Here is an 18,487-nt window from a genome sequence, read left to right as displayed (position 1 = left end):
AAGCATCAATGCTCACCTTCACTCCATTCCCCCTCACACACCTCGCCATCCCACAGACGTAAGCCGGCCACATCCTGCTCACTGCCACGAGGGGTTCCAGCTTCTCTATTGAGTACCCCTGCAAACACTGGCTCTGGGTTGTGCCGATGCAGCACAGTGCCAGGGGAAAAGCTCCTCACTGCTCCCTCACCTGCACTGCCAGGAAGCTGTAGCTCAGCTGATCCCGGCTGCTTACAGAGCACATCTACAGAATGAAAAGTGGCACAGCAGGAATAAAAATCACAGAACTGAAGGGGTTGGAAGGGACCTCGAGAGATCATCCAGTCCAAACCCCCAGCCAAAGCAGCTCCCTAGCCCAGGTTCCACAGGTCCAGGCAGTCTTGAACATCTCCAGAGAAGGAGTTTCCACCCGCTCCGTGCAGCTGTGCCAGTGCTCCGTCACTGCACTGTGAAGAAGTTCCCATGCATGTGCAGAACTTCCTATGCTTCAGTTTGTGGCCAACTGTGCTTTAAGCCCTGGAAGTTAAATCCCCACTAAACATCAGTGAGAAGCCTGCACCCCAGGGTACTGCTCAGGGAACTGAGACCTCAAGTTAGACTGTGGCTAGATCAACTATTCAGGCTTCTGGAAATTCACACTTCTGAGCTGCAAAACAATCTCATGTCAAAAAAACAACCCATAAGCTTCCTGCATTGCAGACATTTCACTTCCTATCAGATACATGATGACTTTGGTCATCAGTGTGAAGAGACTGTGAAGGCTGTGAGAGGAAAATGTGAAGTGACCTTGAAGAAAACTGCACAAGATAGTTGCAGCAACAGACACAAGACCAGGTAAAACAAACTTTAAACCCCAATGTATAGTGCCTAGTGTAGCAGTAATTCCCAGAAAACCACTTTCTGCAGACACACACTACCATGCTAGAAGCTGTGTGGAAGAAAACAGTCTCCAAGCAGAACATCTGAGAGGACGCTATAAATAAAAGGTAAGTACGCTCTGTAACTGGTACTGCGAGCACTGCTGCAGGAGTGACAGAAAACTACACCCCTGGAAGTTTGCTGTCAGCATGCTCATCTCCAGGCTCACCTGCTGTTCCTACGAGGTAAGGCTCCTCTCCCAAATCACAGTTAACGGGCACTGAAACATAACAGAGATGACACCCGCGCTTCACCTGAGGAAGCAGAAGTTCAGAATGTTAAGCTTCCATGCCGGGGAAGCACCCTGGGGGTGCGAGGCAGCACGTGTCCTCTGACCATGTGTTTCCCTGTGTTCCCAGCTGGGCCCTGGCTGCACAGCTCCCTTCAGCACGGAGCCCCTCCAGCAGCGCCCGGCAGCACAAGCAACGAGCCACAGTCAGCTTTTGAGGAGTCTTTTTTATTAAGATAAATCCAGCAAAATTCCTCACAGTGGGTACATACAACCAACCTGCCCTTTTAAAAGAAACGTTTGCATTTCATTTAAAAACAATTACGCTTATTTATTTATTTATTTATTTATTTTTCTAAACCGACAAAATAAAATTACATTTGGGAAAACAGATTTCCAGCTCTTAGGTTTTTTTTTTTTTCTCATGAAAATAGCTCACCTTCTTTATAAAAGCAACCCACAGAACCACTGGAATGTTGAACACAGTTGTTTTGAGACCTCCCCACTTTAAGAAACCATACAACACGTACAAGGGTAAAATTAAAGTCTGAAGTCTGTAAGCATGACTTACACAAAAAGGGACACACTGACAGAAGTCAAAAGCTACCACCACTTATTCTTTCCATGTACCATACAAACTATTACAATCACAAAATTTAAAAACAATGATTTTTTTTTTGTTTTGTTAGGGATTTAATTCCCAAGTAACCGAGATGAAGATGTTCCATAATTAAATTCATGCTAAAAAAACCTGCATTTATAAAATAGTTGATAAAAATATTCCTCTCTGTTAACAATACAGCATGGAGGTACGGATACCAAATGATGGAGATATAGGGCAGGGTTAACATTACTCGGACTTGGCTTCCTTATCATCAGATGCTTCAGCAGCTGGTGCCTATAAAGTGTTTGGGAAGAATAGAAATATTATTTGTAATGCTAATCGGATTCCACTCTAACAAGCATCAAAGAGAGACTAGTTTGTTAGCACGCACACGGACAACATTCTGTGTAGATAAACAGGAAAGCAGAGCTACTACCAATAATATCAACACAACAACACGTTGGCTGATAGTGCTACAAGTTAAAACATGGAAAGGTATTATTTGATGATAGACATCCCAAAAGATGGAAATTTGAAACTTATTTTAGGTAAGGACCAATCATGTGCTGGGGGAAGCTCACGTCCTCATCTCCATAAGCCACAAGGAAGTGTAAGGATGGCACACACAGCCACAATACTGCGTACTGACCAAGCTCCAGGGAAGCTGAGCTCACCTGCTTCCTATAAAAATGCCTGCTATTAGTTTTTAAGTCAACACATCGAAGCTGCCAAGCTCCTACCAATGATCCTTTGAAGAACAATAGTGCCGTATTAATTTTTAGCAGAGAAGCTTGTGAGTTGGTTTTTAGAACCAACAAATAAATGACCCATTAGTGATACTCAGCACATGAAGAGAGAGCACTGTAAATCAAAAGCACTGGAGTACACAACAGGCTAACCTATGCCTACAGGGATAAAAGGAGCCCGTAGCAAACGTTGCACTTCTATCAGCAACGGGAGTGCTAGCAAAAGGCCATCAAGAGTGGACTGAATCTTGTAGCTAGTCCTAGCAAACAGCAGCTCTTATGTAAGTAGCTGACACAATAAGGACCTGTAAGGAAGAGGATTGCAGATCAAGAGACAAGACCAAGAACCTATAAGAAAGAGGCTTGCAGATCAAGAGACAAGACCAAGTTTGCTTTGTAGAACTCTTGTTGAACCGTTCTGATGCGAAGAATTGTTTTAATGAATTGTGTAAAACTTAAAACCAGATTTCTGGCACAGTCCCAACCCGTGCTGAGCAGAAGAGGCAATCCAGCAGTCCAGAGAGGATATGCAAAGTCAGCTCAGGGTTGGACAGCAATCTTTCTGAGCTCTATTGTTCCCCAGATGTTCTGCACTGCTCTTGTGCCAACACAGAGAGGGACGCTACAATAGCACAGACCACCTGTGGAAGGGCTCTACCACATAGCAGGAAAGAGTTTGAAGGAGAATGCTATTCTTTCAGGCTCTCCCTGGGAGTCGCCCTGCGCAGACACTGCAGCTGGTGTGTCTTAAGAGGACAGCAGTGAACACACCACCTTCCGACAAGGAGGCCCCAATCATTAGTTCCAGCAGATGCATTACCAATACATCTGTGCTTATTCCCATGTTTACTGTAGCTAAGGTACCTCATTAGTTTTGGTATCTCCATTTTCAGAGTGGTTTTCTTCTTTTGCATCCTCTTGTTTAGTTTCATCTTTGCCTTTGGCTCCTTTCTTCCCTTTTGTTGCTGCCTTTTTGTCTTCCTTTTTATCGTTTGCTGCCTTTTCTTTCTGTTAAGAAAAGAAACTGTGATATGGTAAATGCTGATTTCCAACTCGTATGCCTTCACCCGCTCATTCGCAGCTCTGAAACTGTCCACACAACTGCTTCTACGCACACAACTTCCCAGTGACAAAGATGAGACGAAAGTTTCCATGGAGAAGTGTTCTCCTTCTATTCTGCCCCAAACGTGCTACTGGGAAGTGCATAATATAAAAGCAGTCACAGCTGGGGTTAAAAGAATTCCTATTTTAAATAGGCATTCAATTAAATTAGCTAAAAAATGCTGGAGTTGAACTGGCCTGTATTTCTGCTGTGCTGCTGAAAGGCATACCAAAGAACAAAAAGAACATGTGCAACTAGTGGAAATACCAGAATACTTCAGATGTGCTACTGAGGCCTATTTAGAAAACTGTAACAAAGCTGTAGTCAAAGGACTTCCCCCTTGTCTGCCTGAAATATTCCTTACTATAACAAACCATCTGTGTGATACACAAGCTGGGGGCCCAACAGCATCACTTCAATAACAACGGGAACTTTGCAGTTATTATTTAACCACAGTTTCTTGTATGGCTGATTCAGACTAAATCAAAACAAAGTTTGGTGCCACAACTTCCATGGTGACAAGATTTCCACATGGCAAGGCCAGATCCTGACCCTAGCCTAGGAACAGGCAAGGTTTCTTAGTTTCACTTCCAAGGATCTGCCTCTTTCTGCCAATAAAAAAACAGCAAACCAGAAAACAGCGAAGAATGTAAGCAAATCATGCTTGATTAACATAGTTCCAACAAAAGAACACTAAATATCTCCAGAACTGCTACACAAAGGTAAGTGAAGCTAGACTGATAATCCATAGATAGGTACATTTATTTACGCAGAAGATGGAGCTGTCTTAGTGTCTAAATGTTCTAGAAAGTGTATATGCTTATTTTGACTCCTAACTTATTAGTTCACAAAATTAATTCACATTAAAAGTGAGCTGCTTGCTAAGGTCAAACACAGACACAGAGTGGTAAGGAACGAAGTCACCTTACCCAAACTAAAAGCAAGTCCTGTACTAACGCAGAAAGCTCAGACAGGAGGTTAGTAGCACCCATGAGGCGTGGGGCTTTTTCCTCTCCATCCTCTAACTCCCCAGCCTGACGTTCCTGAGGCATTTCAGCCCATCTGGAGAACTCCACAATGTGTCATTAGAAGTCTCCTTCTCTCAGGCTATGCCCACTCTCCAGAATCTTCTGCTCCATTCTGGGGACTGGGTTATGAAGGGTACACAGTGGCTCTTTCCGAGAGTGGAGAATCACCAAGCAGAGGAGGAAAGAGCTATGTGCCTCCACTCACCTTCTCCCCTGTGTTGGCTGAGCACCACTTATGCTTTAGAGAGGCAAAGTGGAAGAAGGAAAAGGCCAAGAAAAACAACCATCAAAGTAACACCAGCACCTAACTGTTCTGGCAGAGACTGGCAGTGTTAAGGTTTGGAATGGCAATGCTGCTGTGGTTTGCTCTCTGTCACTTGAACAAACTTCTGGAGGTCTCTGAAGCACACAGAAGCAGTCTGTTGTGGAGGGCTCCTCCAGCAGCACAGGTGTGTTAGTCATTTGCTCTGCAGACTACGCTCTGTTGGCAGTCTCCTTCAAAACAGGACTTGAGAACAATCCAAAGAAACTACTTTCCATGACTGGACTCTGGAGCGAAAGTGTCTTGCAGCATACAGCTGTGACTGGGGAACCTGGGATCCTGTAAAACTCTTACTACAACCCCTTTTGCATAGATACTGGTCCAGCATTAGCATTAGCTTCAGAGAGCCAAAAATGCAGCTCGAGTATCCCAGATTCAAATCAGCACCTTAACTGTAAGAGGAACAATGCCACAGCCCCAGGTACGGAGCAACTCCCAGCAGAACTCACCAGCATACAGCCCCTGAGATAAATACACCATACAGCTTGTGCAGCATGGGACTGGAGTAAGCTCCAATAGTCACTTATAATCCTTAACTTTATAAAGCTTAGCTCTGCAACTCCAAAACTCTGTTAACACAGCTTCTATATAAATATTTATCTTTGTATAAATCTTTACATGTTTTCACAAAAATACAAAAGAAAACCTGAAAAAAAACCCAACAACACGCATCATATGGGATTGCACTGCCCTCTGCACAAGTAATCAGCACAAGCTGACCCCAGCACTTGTAGATCCAGCTCTCTCCCCACTGGGGCTAAGGGAGCAATGTGGGCTAAAGGGGAGCAGCCACTAGAGGGAGGTGCAGTGCGGAACGCGGAGCTGCAGGGCTCCTCCGTTCCCCCGCTGCTCTGGCGTGGGATCTAGAAGCTCAGGCTGCACAGCCAAGACGCAGATGTGAAAATCTTGCTCTGGTCACCACTGTGACTACAGATCTGAGACGGGATCCCCGGAACAGCATGTGGAGTTCTTTCTTGCCCTCTCCTCGTGACATCTTTGCTGCTCCATGTAGCAGAACTTGAGGCAGAGTATTTTTTTCATCATCTGGAAGCCCATGATGCCATATGCAACTGCAAGGGCTCTTACATATAGGAAAGGGCTCCTGGTTCTCAGCCCATCGTACCCTTCTGTAACTACAACTCTCACACCCGTGCTTTGCTCATACAAACCACAAAGGAAAAACATACGATGGAAACAGACTAAGAAGAATATTTTTTTTGTTTTCCCAAGAGCAGATGCCCAATACAATCTGAGTATTTACAGACAGCTCTAAAATAAAAGGACTGCAAACCCTGACCACTGGAAAAGTGTGGCAGAAAGAATGGATAAAGAACTACGTCATGGATCACAGAAACAGCCCCCTTTTATGTTTCAAGTTGTTGCTCCAAAGCACAACAAAAATTCAAACGTTTCTTTCTAACTCTGCTGTCAGATGCGCTGAGATCTGTGACGTGTCAGAAAACATCCCGCTTAAGGAAACGAGGATGTAGATCTTTATCTCCATTGATTAAAATTTGATAAGCTGATAAATGAAAGGAGTGCCTCTCAATGAAAACACAGTAAGAAACTGCAATTAAAAGCATGATTTTCAATGCCTTCCCTAATTGAATCTCTGCTCTCCATTGAAATCAATACAATTTCCCAACAATACACGGTAAGAAGCTACAGAATGGCCTTGCAAGGCAGCAGCAAAGCCTCGCCACAACTGACTTAAAATCCCATTTTAAGTTTACCACATTCCTTCTGGAGATATTTGGATAAAATTAACTCTATAGCTTTCATGTTGTTTAAACCCACAAGATTCAACCTTAAATCTTTAAAGAAAATTATGTACAAAAAAAATATCAGTTGTGGATGTTGTGGGTTGTTTTGGTGCTTTTTCTTCTCCCTGTGAATACCTTGAAAAATGAGTGTTAAAACTCCAGTTCCAGATCCCTCGAACACTTACCTTAGGTGCTGCCTTTTTGGGCTTTGGCTCCGGTTTAGGTGGAGCAGGTTTCTGTACAAAACACATACAAGAAACAGTCAGATGAACCCTATTCAACTTTCAGCATTACACTGGTAACTTTTCAAAACTATTCAAACTGAAGATGTTTTAAGTTGACAGTGTCTTTCAGTAACAATAAGGAATAAATGTCAGCAATGAGACAATATATTTTGTTCAAACTCACATTTCCTCACATATCTTAGTGGCTATGGCACAGATGCTGACTAGCAGTAGTAAGTGGATCATTACAGTGTCTGAGTGTTACTGTCTGCTGTGAACACAAGCATCTGTCAAAAATGAAATGTATTAATGTTTGGACATAACTCTAGAAGTCAACACACGTCTTAGCTTTCACTGAAGTTAAGTACTTTCTTTTTTAAATAGCAATTGTTATCCATTTGGCATTTCCAAGACTGCTTTAAAAAGGTCTGGGTGCACTAAGTCTGTAGGAAAGGACACCAAGAGCCCAAGTAACACTGACTTTGTGTTGAACCCTACAACTCAACAGAGATTTACACCCTCTTGGTCTCAGCTTGCCCAACACTTGGGCGCTGAAAATCAATGGGCAAATTACAAGCTTAAGGAAACCATGGGTAATTTAAAGTGCTATGGGCAGGTATCTGAAGCGAGGGGACGCACAGACACCAAGTCTGTCTTAAAATCAATAGTCCTTAAGTGTGGACACCTAATTCATGTGTCCAGAGGCATGTCCACTAACACAAATGAATGAAATGCCTTGCACAACTCACATGAGATGTGAAGTGAGCCCTGTGAGCCCTGCTGCTCAAAACTTAAACACACAAAGTAGGAATTTTACTCATAAATACTTTTAACTTGGCCCTTTAACAATAGGGATGGGAAAAAAATAGTCTCTCTGTAACTATCCCCCAGAACTTAACACCCCATGAGATGTAATATGAAGATATTAAAGAGGGATACTCACAGCAGATAGTCTTGCCGACCTTCTCTTTGGCTGCATAAAGAAAGATGTGTCACTAGAGCTCAGCGAGCACAAGGCAGTGCTTCCCCAGCTCCAGCACAGCACACAGCCCCTACACACCCCAGGATTTAGGAACCAGCAGACACAGTGCTGATGGCTTGTTCAGTGCTTCCCCCCTACGAGCACCTTGTGCCTTACTGAGGAGCTAGGTGCCATGTCCCCCTGCTGCCCTGCAGGCTGTGTCCGAGCTGTAAGGACCTGGAGGGACAACGTCCAGAGCCTCCACGGGACAAAGAGAGGGCGGTCACTGGGGTGGGGCGTCCTGCCGTGACAGGGCTCACACCCATAAGGGGAATGGATTTAAACCTCGGATTTAACCCACACCACTGCTGAAGTTTTGTGCGGAGTGGTACCGAGGAAGGAAATCCTACCTCTTCCTTCGCCTCGCCTTCAGCTGGAGCCTGCAAGAGAAGCGAGAGGGGCGGTGAGCGGCAGCGCGACCTCGCGGCCCCATACCCCGCGGGGTCCCCGGGGCCGCCCGGCGGACTACAGCTCCCGGCGTTCCCCGCGGCCGCCGCGCCGCTACGTCAGCACGCCGAGGCGTCGCCGCGTTTAAAAAGTTCCCGCCAAATCCGCGGCCGCAACAAGGTCGCCGTCGGCCCCTCGCAAGGACAATGCTCCGCGCGCGCCCCGCGGCTCCGCGCCGCGTCCCGCCCCGCGGGGACCCGCTCCGCGCTACGGGAGCGGCAGGCGGCGCGCGGCAGCCGGCCCGCACCGCTGCGGGATCGCGGGGCAGCGGGGAGGGATGGGCGGGCGCTGGGGCTGGGGCTGTTGTTGGGCAAGGAGGGGGGGTGGGGGGGGGTGGGGAAGCAGGCGGCGCGGTCCGGGGGAAAGTTGTTAATGATGGTGGCGGCCCCTTCCCTTCCCCGCTTCCCTTCAAGGACAGTTTCAAACTCTGCGCCGCCTAATGGCTCCGCTTCACCATTGCACAGCCATCTGGTATGACAAGAAGTGGGAGAAGGGAAAAAAAAAAAAAAAAAAAAAAAAAGGAGAACAAAGGCAAACGGCGGAGAAAGCGGCACCGGCCGCGGCCCGACGCCGCCGGGATACGGCCCCGCACGCGCCCCGATGCCGCCGGCGCTGCCCGGGGCTGACGCGGGGCGGTGGGCGCACGGCGGAGCGGCGCGGCCCAGGCGCGGCGGCACCAATGGAGGCGGCGGGAGCAGCATGGAGACGGCCGCGCTGCGCCCGGCGGCGCCCCGAAGTGAACTCGCGGCTCCGCGCGACCCCGGCGCCCCGCGAGCGGCCGCACGGGCACCGAAAAACGGGAAACGCCGAAACTCTGCGTGTGCACACACACACACGTCGATACACGCGCATACACACAAACGGCGAATCGCTGCCGTTGGTGCACAAATGGCCGTGATCCTCCCGCCCCCGTTCTGCCCCGCTTACCTTTCTTTTGGGCATAGTTGCGCCTTAATAGTTGATGGCGAAACACAGAGATCGGGAGAGGTGTAAAAAATAGAAAGGGAACCGCCGAGAAACTGTTTCCGAGCGTCCTGCGGGGTTGCCAAAAAAAAAAAAGAAGAGGGAAAGAAAAAAAAAAAAGAGACGTCGACGGGACCAAGAGTTAATTGCAGCAGAAACTGAACAAAAAAAAAATCCCCCCCTCTTTATTGCAAACAGTAAAATACACCAACACGCAACCAAACTGCATGAATGGGGAGCGCGAGATGGGCCCAGCCGCAGAGTGACGGCCGCCGCAGCCAATGGGCGCGCTGGAAGCCGCGCGGGGGGCGGGGCGAGGGGCGGGGGGCGGGGCCGAGGCCGTAGCGCGAGAGACGCTCGCACACGGAGGGCCGGCGGCGGCCTTACGCTGTCTGCGCAGCGGAGCGGCCTAAACGCGCGCGGTGAATACGGCGCGGCCCGCGGAGGGCTGGGGGCGGCGGTGCGAGGCGGCCCTTCGTCGCTGCCGCCCTCGGAGCGGCTCTGCCCTGGCGGCCGCCTCTCCCCCCCCCACAACACGTTTCTTCCTTCCCCGCGTCCCCCCAGAGGCTGGGAAAGAAACTTCCCCAAAGTTGGCGCAGGCCGCAGGAGGACAACATGGCGGCCGCTCCGTCCCTCGCGGGGCCGCCATGGCGCGGGGCGCTCGGGGCGGGGGTGGGGTGGGGGGGCCGCCGTTTGGAGCGGGGCCTTGGGGTGAGGCGGACCCTGTGCGGAGGTCCCGGGAATTGATGCTTCGTTCCGTCCTAAGTACGCGTTCCAGCAGGGATCGTGCCACCTGTTTTGTGTCTCTGTGGGCAGAGTGCAGCGCATACACGCAGAGGAGCCGCTGCTCCGAGCCATGGCCTTACTCCCGGCACAGGGCAGCGCAGCCTCTTCGTAAATGCCCGCAGTAAGGCACGGTCCGCAGCCTGCCCGGGCTGCTCCGGCACTCAGCTGTCCGTGCAACTCAACAGTTTTCCCTGGCAGCAGAGCTGGTTGTGAATTAACTCGAGCTTCCCTGCCCAACTCCAGGCTTATGTAAGAGCAATCTGCACCTTAGAGTTACATTTTAGCTCATCGTATCACACAATATTATCATTTCCTTTGTTGAAACTTAATTTTTTTTTCTAGCAAATTCTCACACGTGTGGATATTTTCTATATGTTTTCTCATCCTTAGGCTGCTCTGGTGTCTTTCCAGTCTTGCATTCTTCCTTGAATCTACATCAGGTTAATTGGAAAAGCTATCAGTATGGTGTTTGCCAACTTTGCAGTGGCATCGATTCAGATTCTTTTTCTGATCCCCTGTAATCCCCAGATCCCTTTCGGTGATGCTGTTATCTGAACAGCTGCTCCCCATGTTCTTTACAAATTCATAATGACTTTCTGATTTGTCACTTCTTAAATTACCTCATTCTCAAAGTACATACATGTCAATAATTTATTATCTTCCTGGAACCTCAGAATTACTCTGAGCACTTTTCCATTCTCCTTCCTCCAGTCAATCAATGGAGAGCCCACAAATTCCACAGTACTTCTCGTAGATAGACACCAGTTACCCCAGTAGTTCTCTGGCTGGCCTCCTGAACAATTCAGAGCGCATTTTCTAAGGCACTGCCAACCTCAGTGTAACCACGTTACCAAAATCAATGCAGTGTGTTCTTTCCTGCTGCTACTTGTTGCTGTCACCTCCCTCAAACGTTTGGTTCAGTAACAGGTTACAAGGCAGTTTTGAAGGCTGAAGAAACAAAGGCACTGGTTTGTATGTGTGCCTTCCTTTTCTGTCAGCAGTGAACAATATTTTCACTTGTTTTGCTTTTACTTCCAGCATATATATCTTTCTCTGGCACTGATTTTGGACCTTTGTCTCTCATTCTGTTCCTGCCTGCCTGTGTTATTCCACAGTGCTTGTTTCCAATTTTTGCACGTTTTAGAAAGACTGCTTATATATTTTAAAGCTGTCATTACTGCTGCATTACACTGCTGTTCATCTTCACGTTGGTTGGTAATGCTCTCTCCCTGTGTGCTTTCTATGTAGGGCAGTTTGTTGTTCTGGTGATGTGTCTCTTTCAGTAACTGCTCTCTCTCCTTTCCCATTGATCATGCCACTTTATATTTTCAGCCATTCTCTTTTATTAATCAATATTTTATATAGTGTTTCCACTCATTTTCTCTGTCTCCTGAATAAAAAATTGTCTAAAACATGTTTCAAGAGCCCTTGGTCTTCTTTCGAGAGTCTGTTTCCCACAGTAGAAGGTCTCCATTGCTAAAAATATTTGTGCTTCACTTGCTTTTGTCAGTTTCCCTGAAAATTTCACCTGTCTGCAGTTACTGTTTCATTCTCCCTATGCTCTGTGAAAAGTCTTTGTGGAAGAAGAGCAGGAACTCTGAAGAGCACCTCAGCCTTTTCTCCTGATGAGAACAAGTTTCGTGATGGCACTTTGGAATCTCAGGTCAAAATGTGCCCTGGAAATTAAGGACAGACTTAAAATTCACTTGGAATTTCACATTTCTTGTGCTTTGCTTTAGTAGTTTTCAAATATCCTGACTGCTCCAAAAATGTTCATTAAACCACAAACTAATCTGAGTAATCACTAATTAGAAGATCACTTCCCTCTCAGTAGATAGGATGAACTGTGGCATGATATCGTTACACTGCAGCTGTCATTGTGCAGACCTACAGGCATGGTTATATCTATGGATATTCTAAACACCCTTCCTTCAGGCCAAGTAGAAGGAGCACTTTTATGTAATAGTAACTGGAAAGAACAAGAAGTCACTTATCAAATAAATGGTGGCCATGGCTGGTTGAGTTTTCTTCTAAGCCAGCTGTATGTTCAGCTGTGATCGTAACCAGGCAGCAGGTAAGAGAAGCACCCACGTGCATGGCCACAATGAAGACCTTTACTCTTTGCTATTCACCTTCCTTAAAGGAGGTCGTGCTACCATGGGTGTTAATGCAGTAGCACAAATCTAGTCCACACTCACAGACATCAATCCCAGCACGCAGTATGGGACTTACACTGGCTCTGTGACTGTACAGTAGCTTGTGTATGCTGTGGGAAGACGAGAAGATGATATGACATGTTAGGCTAACACAGGGTAATGCACCTACCTTGGCATACAGCCTGCCAGCACAAAATTAGTTGGTTAGATCCTTCTGACAAACTGGGTCCAGGGTGTAAGTTTACTCTGAATCATTGATTTGTGCCACGTGATCTGCTGGGGTCATTTTTGCTGGAACTGGTGTTGTAGATAGAGTACAAAAAGGCCTAAGCCTGAATTTATGTTATTGTGTCACCAGACTACATAGAAAGATGTTTGGGTTTTTATTTTTTATTTTTTTGTGCTACTGTTCCTGCTTAATTTTGTATTCAGCTTAGGCAAATGAACCAGGTTATAAGCTCAGAGGCAAAACCTCCCCATCTGCAAACAGAAACATACCATGACTATCTCATAACCAAACCAACCAATGCAGCCAGCACTCTGAACATGCAGTCTGAGCTGCCCACACTAAACTTAATAGAGCAGTGCTCACATGCTGACTAATTTATAGAAGGCTGGGAAATTACAGACAAGCGGTGAAATGCTTTCAGTTTGAATCTATCACAACTGTGTCCACAATTTGCCTTCAGTCTTTGTAAAATTAAGCAAGAGTCAGTCTTCTCTGTTTGACAACGCTCTGGTCTGGCTCCCAGTGATTTCATTTAGTAACTAGCCACCTCAGGGATCCACATCTCTCCAGCTGTTAACCATGTCTTGAATGCTTTCAAAATGTTTGCTGGTTTGGTGTAGATTTTCCTACTGTTGCCCAAGGAACAGGAGGTTCTCCTGCTAAGGGAGCCTGATGTCAGAGGACACCTCTAGTACTTGATGAATGTCTTCCTGGGTTGAGCAGGAAGTCCTAGAAACATTTTCTAGAGGCAATCTGCTATCAAGGTATACAAAGGAATATATAGAAAAGACAAAATTGGAGTAAAAGCCCCAAATGAGCTTTTTGCATCTGTGTTTACTGAGGAGGAGGCTAGGGTAGTTCCCAGACAGGAACTCACAAGCTTGTCTGAGGATCTGTCTCGCGCTGAAGCATCAGTAAGGGTTAGAATAAATCGACAACGCAAATAATAACAAACTAACCATTGCCAGATGGTCCTCACCACCCGTGCAGAAGTGTGCGAGGCTTCTTTCAAAACTGCTTCCACACAAAGCCTTAGGAGACAGCTAATGCAGCACCAGCTTTTATAAGCAGTTCTGGGGAGACTCAGCACATGTGAGTGCTGTGACCACTCTTGGCACAGCAAAGACTTTCAAAGCCACGCCACCTTTAGCACTTGTTTTTACGAGCTCTTCCAACAGCCATTTTGAGATGCTCAGAACACAACAGCACTAGTCAGGGCATGGCTTGGACCTGGTGGGGTGGATTGCCAGTTCCGGGTACAAGGAAAACGAGAGGCAAGACCCTAAGAAGGGATTGCTGGCCAGTCCTTTCCTGGATGGAGGTTGGCAGAGGGACAGCAAGCTTCAGGTGCAGGGAGCAGTGGGAATCCCCGTGAGGCCAGTGCTGCTGAGCCCTGGACCTGCTGCTGCACGCAGTCATGTTACAGCCTGTGCATGCAGCAGTGCAGGGTGTTTGGTCTTTTATTTTTTTATTCTCTGTGTACAAGATATAGTTTGCCAAAAATGTTTGCCAGGCCTATCCTGTGTTTGTCTTGGCACACCTGCTTGTAGCAATTCTGGTTGTGCCTACCTCGGCAGGTAGTGTGGTGTGATGGGAACGCACCCACACAGTGGAAGGACTGGCACAGAGGAATCCATGTCCACACAACTGCTGGAGGGTACTGTGTGCATACCTGGAGCCTTCCCCCAGATCACTGTCATCTGAGTGCCACCAAATGGGTGGCTGTGAGGCTGCTCTGAGCCAGCAAGTCCAAGCACGGCGTGGGAGATGTGCTCCAAAAGTACACTGCACCGATGTGGGGGCTCCAATGCGCTCAAAATGGAGGTCCAAAATGGAGGTTCAGGAGAGGGGCTCTGCAAGCACAGAACTATCACAACAGTGTAACGTTGTCAAATACAATTTTAAAAAAGTAGCATTATCCCCTCCCCCCAGAATTAATCCGTAGCTCTCTAAAAGCTGAACTATCAGAACAATACAGCGTTATTCAGAGAATTAAAATCGTCCATTCGCACGCTGAGAATCAAACCCACGGTTCCAGCCCCGCTCAGCGGCGGCACCGCCGCGCGGAGCCCAGGCCCGGCCGCTTCCCGCCGCACCGCCGCGGCCGTGACAGCAGGGGGCGCGCCCCGGCAGCGAGCGGCCTCCGTCCCGCGGCCATCCCGGCACAGCGGGCTGCTCCGGGGAGGTCCCAGCACTTGGAAATGAACTGAAACGTGTGTTTTAGTGAAGAAGTATGAGGTGGTCTTGCATTTGCAACATGCAAAATGTTTTCCATGTAGCGCTGCTTTGATCCTGGTCTTATCTGTAATATTCGTAGTGATGATGTCTGGTGATGCTTTTGGTAAACAACCCTACGAAAGCTAGTATTGGTGTGAGCCAAAGTTCATGAAGGGAGGTGGACTGATGTTACTTTTGTTTGCTTTACATCATAAAGGCACACACCTGTACACTACAAAGGATTTTAACAACTCCATCAGTCCCACCATGGAGGTAACGAGTAGATGAAAAGAAAGAAAAACAAACCCCACTCTGCACAGTGTTTTACTGCCTCATGCTGCCTGACCCAATTACACATGGAAGTGCAGAACTGTAGCCTGTCTTCATTTCCAAATGAGAACAGGAGCAGAGCTCCTGGAGCACCCCAGCACCTGCCACCAGCACGCTGGCAGGAAGCTTCCACCCACAACAGCACAGTGTGACACCTCCTGCAGGGCATGGCGAAGCCAGAGGACACGCTCTGAGTCAGTTTGCCTTCTGGCTCGAGTTACTGGCAGGCATGGTAGTCTGGGATTGGAGATGAAGAATAGATTTCATATTTCCTATTTAGAAGACTCAGCTGATGTTTCTGATCAACTGCACGCTCCTCTGTTTCAATTCAGTCAAATCAAGATCATCTTCTCCAGCAATATTAAAAGCAAAATAAGAGAAGGAAACCTGGTGCATTCTCACATTTCTTCCAAATAACTAAATTCTGGATTTGTTTCTCTCTGGTGTTACAAAGAAGCTGTGGAACAGTTGGAGCACATGTGCTTCCTGGCCTTCTGTACAAGAGGGATTTTGCACTTGATCAGTGTAATGTCTTTCACGGCCAGATTCTATTCCATTTGTCTTTTTAAAGGCAGTTTACTTTGCCAGTACCCACAAGGCCACATCCTGATCTTCTAACTGAGTAGATCTTTGCCATTACTTGCAACATTTTACCTCACATACCCATATGTCCCCTGGACGTCCCATTCATTGGGCGTTCTGCCTCAGTGGACAGGGCAAGGGCTGGTGCCGGGCATCAAGGAGTAATTGCATGCACTCTTGCTTTATAATTCATCAAATAACCCACAGCAAAGTTAAACTGTACCATTTTCCTTTTGTGAAAGAGACAGGAATAAAAGATATGACCTGACAAGATGACCTTCTACAAACATAAGCTACAGTAAGTGAAAATTGAGGAGACAATTACAGCTGTTATATACAAACAATTTTCTTGGCTGCACAAGAACAGTAGATTTCCCTCCTAGAGGCATAATATCAAATTTATTCATTTTGAGGTTTTGGTCTACCTGGAGAAGGATAATTAAACACTTCATAGTTGTTTAACAGTGAAACAAAAATAATAGCATGGATTTTACATGAGGAGTCTGGGAATAAAAAACATTGCACTTTTCTGCCAATAGAGTAGAAAATTTACTATTATGAGTCAAGAAAACCTAGTCATTTCAGTAATACCCAATTGGTGTATAACTCTTAACATTATAAATCTTATTTCATGAAGATAAAATGCCTTCTAAAGTGCACTTTTGAGAGCAATGATTACGGCAGGTTTTTTTCTCAGGGAGGAAAGACAGGGTGCAGTGCATTCCAGAGGAATTTCAGCTCCGAGAAGCTGAAGGGCATCACAAGGAGGAGAGCAGGCCAGGGGCCAGTCACTCAGCCTCGCAAGGACAGGTAAACATGGAGTTCAAGCAAATAAATCTACCCTGGTCTCCACCTGTATTTTTTCATTTTGGCTGATAAGCTTTAGTTTCTGCCTCTGCTGTTCCTTACAGTTTATCAGATTACAGAGAATTGTGCTTCAGAGGAGATAGGAGTTATGAGCATACTTCTCAAATGGTTCTGAAGGAACACATGTGAAGAAACGTTCCTGGAAGTATTTCAATGTGTTTGTTTTAAAAAGATCACCGGTTATTTCTGTTACATTTTGAAACTCCCTGCACTAGGCAGTTTTTATTGCGTACCACCGCCCTATATAAATACTTTGGCTTACTGCAGTTTCAAAACGTGCATAAACCTCACGATGCTCTCGAAGATTCAGATAAGCATTAAAAGTAATACCGAAATTAGGCATCTCATCTTCGAAATTGTTCTCTTGCTGCTGAGAAATTAATAACACAAATGTGAGTGATCTAATTCAACGGACTTTTTAATTCAACAGACTTCTTTAGAAAATCCTGTCTGTGGCAAGAAAAACCATCTGATAATTTGGAATAGGAAGGCTTATTTTGTTCAGAAAAATCATTTTGAAAATTCCTTCCTCTTGTTTCCATAGCAGAACAAACATCTTTCTGTAATCTTAGCTTGCAGATGGTAAAATTTCAGCTTGCTGCATTTATCATGGTAAGTATTTTCCATTTTCTGTGAAGTTGCTATCAGAATTATAAGATGGTAGTTGGAGTACTTTTCTATAGAGGTAAGTGGGAGACAGGTGCTGAATATAAATTTCCCTAAATAAAGTGTTACCATGACTATGATAATTAAGAACTCTTCGAGGTCTCATCTAGAAGTTGTAATTAATAGAAACGATAAAGTACCATGCAGTGAAATTGCAGTATGTTATGGTTCCAAGTTTCCCACTGGGGCTTTAACCATGCAGCAAAGTCCCTTTCCAAGGCACAGAACTGACGGAGATGAGGAGCAGAGGGGCCATCAGCAGACTTAGGTGGGACCTGTGAGAGCAGTACTGGTATGTGCTTCTTTGTTGCTCTGTGTGGAGGATACTCTGCAATAATTCTGGGAAGCCAAGGAACAGAACCTCTGAGCTCTACTATATGCTCAGGCTGCCTTTATTTTGGCAGGGGCCAACAATTCCCTTGGACAGCAACTTTTACAATGAAGTAAGTTTTAAAAGGCACTTCAGTGCTATCAAACAGTAACACCTACCAATCCCACTCACCTCTTCTCACCTGTCCAAGTGACAGTCCAACCACTGCAACACCTTTGGGTGCCCCCAGGCAGGAAGCTCGGTGCTGGAATCACAAGGTGCTGCTCTCATGCCAACAGAAAGCTGAGGAACGGGGCATCTCCTGCCAGGATGAGGGCAGTGGCCATCACTTGATGCTGGAACCTAACCCGCTCTGCATCTGCGCTTCTCCCCTCCTGCCCTCCCGTCTCTTCCCTCCTCTCACTCCCAAAATAAAGTTCCTAACAAGAGCATCTTCCTACACGCTCTTCTCTTCCACAGCCTTAACTTCAGCTCCACCGATCCCTCCCATTGTCAGGCAGCCTCAGATCTAAGCTCCTGTATTTGCACTCGGAGCATACGCATACAACTCATTATCCGTTTTCCTTTAGAGGGCCTTTTCCTGCAGCGAGCCCAGACTCTGTACAACGGGACGATTTTTGCTTCGCCGCCCATGTCGGCGCGGCCCCAGCCCCTCTTCGAGGCTTTCAGCTCGCGAAGCTGCTGTGGCGGTGCGGCCGCCATGGTTCATGGCTTCAGCTCGCGGCTCGTAGCTCATCGCTCCCGGCTCCCCGCGTCCCGCCTCAGCACGGCCGCGTGCCCCCGTGCAGCCCCCTCCTCCGAGCACGTCTCGCGTGGTTCGTCGAGAATTCGCCTCGCCCCTTTCTTCCTTTCTTTCTTCCCTTTTTATTTATTTATTTGTAACCATTTTCCCCTCTTCCGGGCCGGGCGGTGCTGCCGGCAGCCCAGTGAGAGCGGCGAGGCGGGGCGAGCCGAGC

General features: G+C 47.0%; 1 protein-coding gene across 2 annotated transcripts; it reads right to left on the bottom strand.

Moving 5' to 3' along the window:
- Positions 1 to 1,816: 1,816 nt before the first annotated feature.
- On the bottom strand, positions 1,817 to 9,603 carry LOC136044281 (non-histone chromosomal protein HMG-14A). Of its 2 annotated transcripts, XM_065729518.1 has the most exons (7): positions 9,580 to 9,596; positions 9,332 to 9,438; positions 8,308 to 8,337; positions 7,880 to 7,909; positions 6,898 to 6,948; positions 3,362 to 3,505; positions 1,817 to 2,045 (listed from the first exon to the last, which is right to left on the bottom strand). In XM_065729518.1, the coding sequence occupies exons 2-7, from the start codon at positions 9,344 to 9,346 to the stop codon at positions 1,998 to 2,000; spliced, it is 318 nt and encodes a 105-aa protein (XP_065585590.1). In that variant the 5' UTR covers positions 9,347 to 9,438; positions 9,580 to 9,596; the 3' UTR covers positions 1,817 to 1,997. The 2 variants fall into 2 exon arrangements, with proteins under 2 accessions (XP_065585590.1, XP_065585589.1); XM_065729517.1 differs by having other exon boundaries at positions 9,332 to 9,603.
- Between the last annotated feature and the right edge of the window lie 8,884 nt (positions 9,604 to 18,487).

This window comes from Cyrtonyx montezumae, unplaced genomic scaffold (genome assembly GCF_038088225.1).
Source record: "Cyrtonyx montezumae isolate F1298 unplaced genomic scaffold, pur_monq_1.0 scaffold_11, whole genome shotgun sequence".
NCBI lineage: Eukaryota > Metazoa > Chordata > Aves > Galliformes > Odontophoridae > Cyrtonyx > Cyrtonyx montezumae.
Note: the sequence above shows the minus strand (reverse complement) of the source record. Positions and strands in the feature narration are given on the sequence as shown.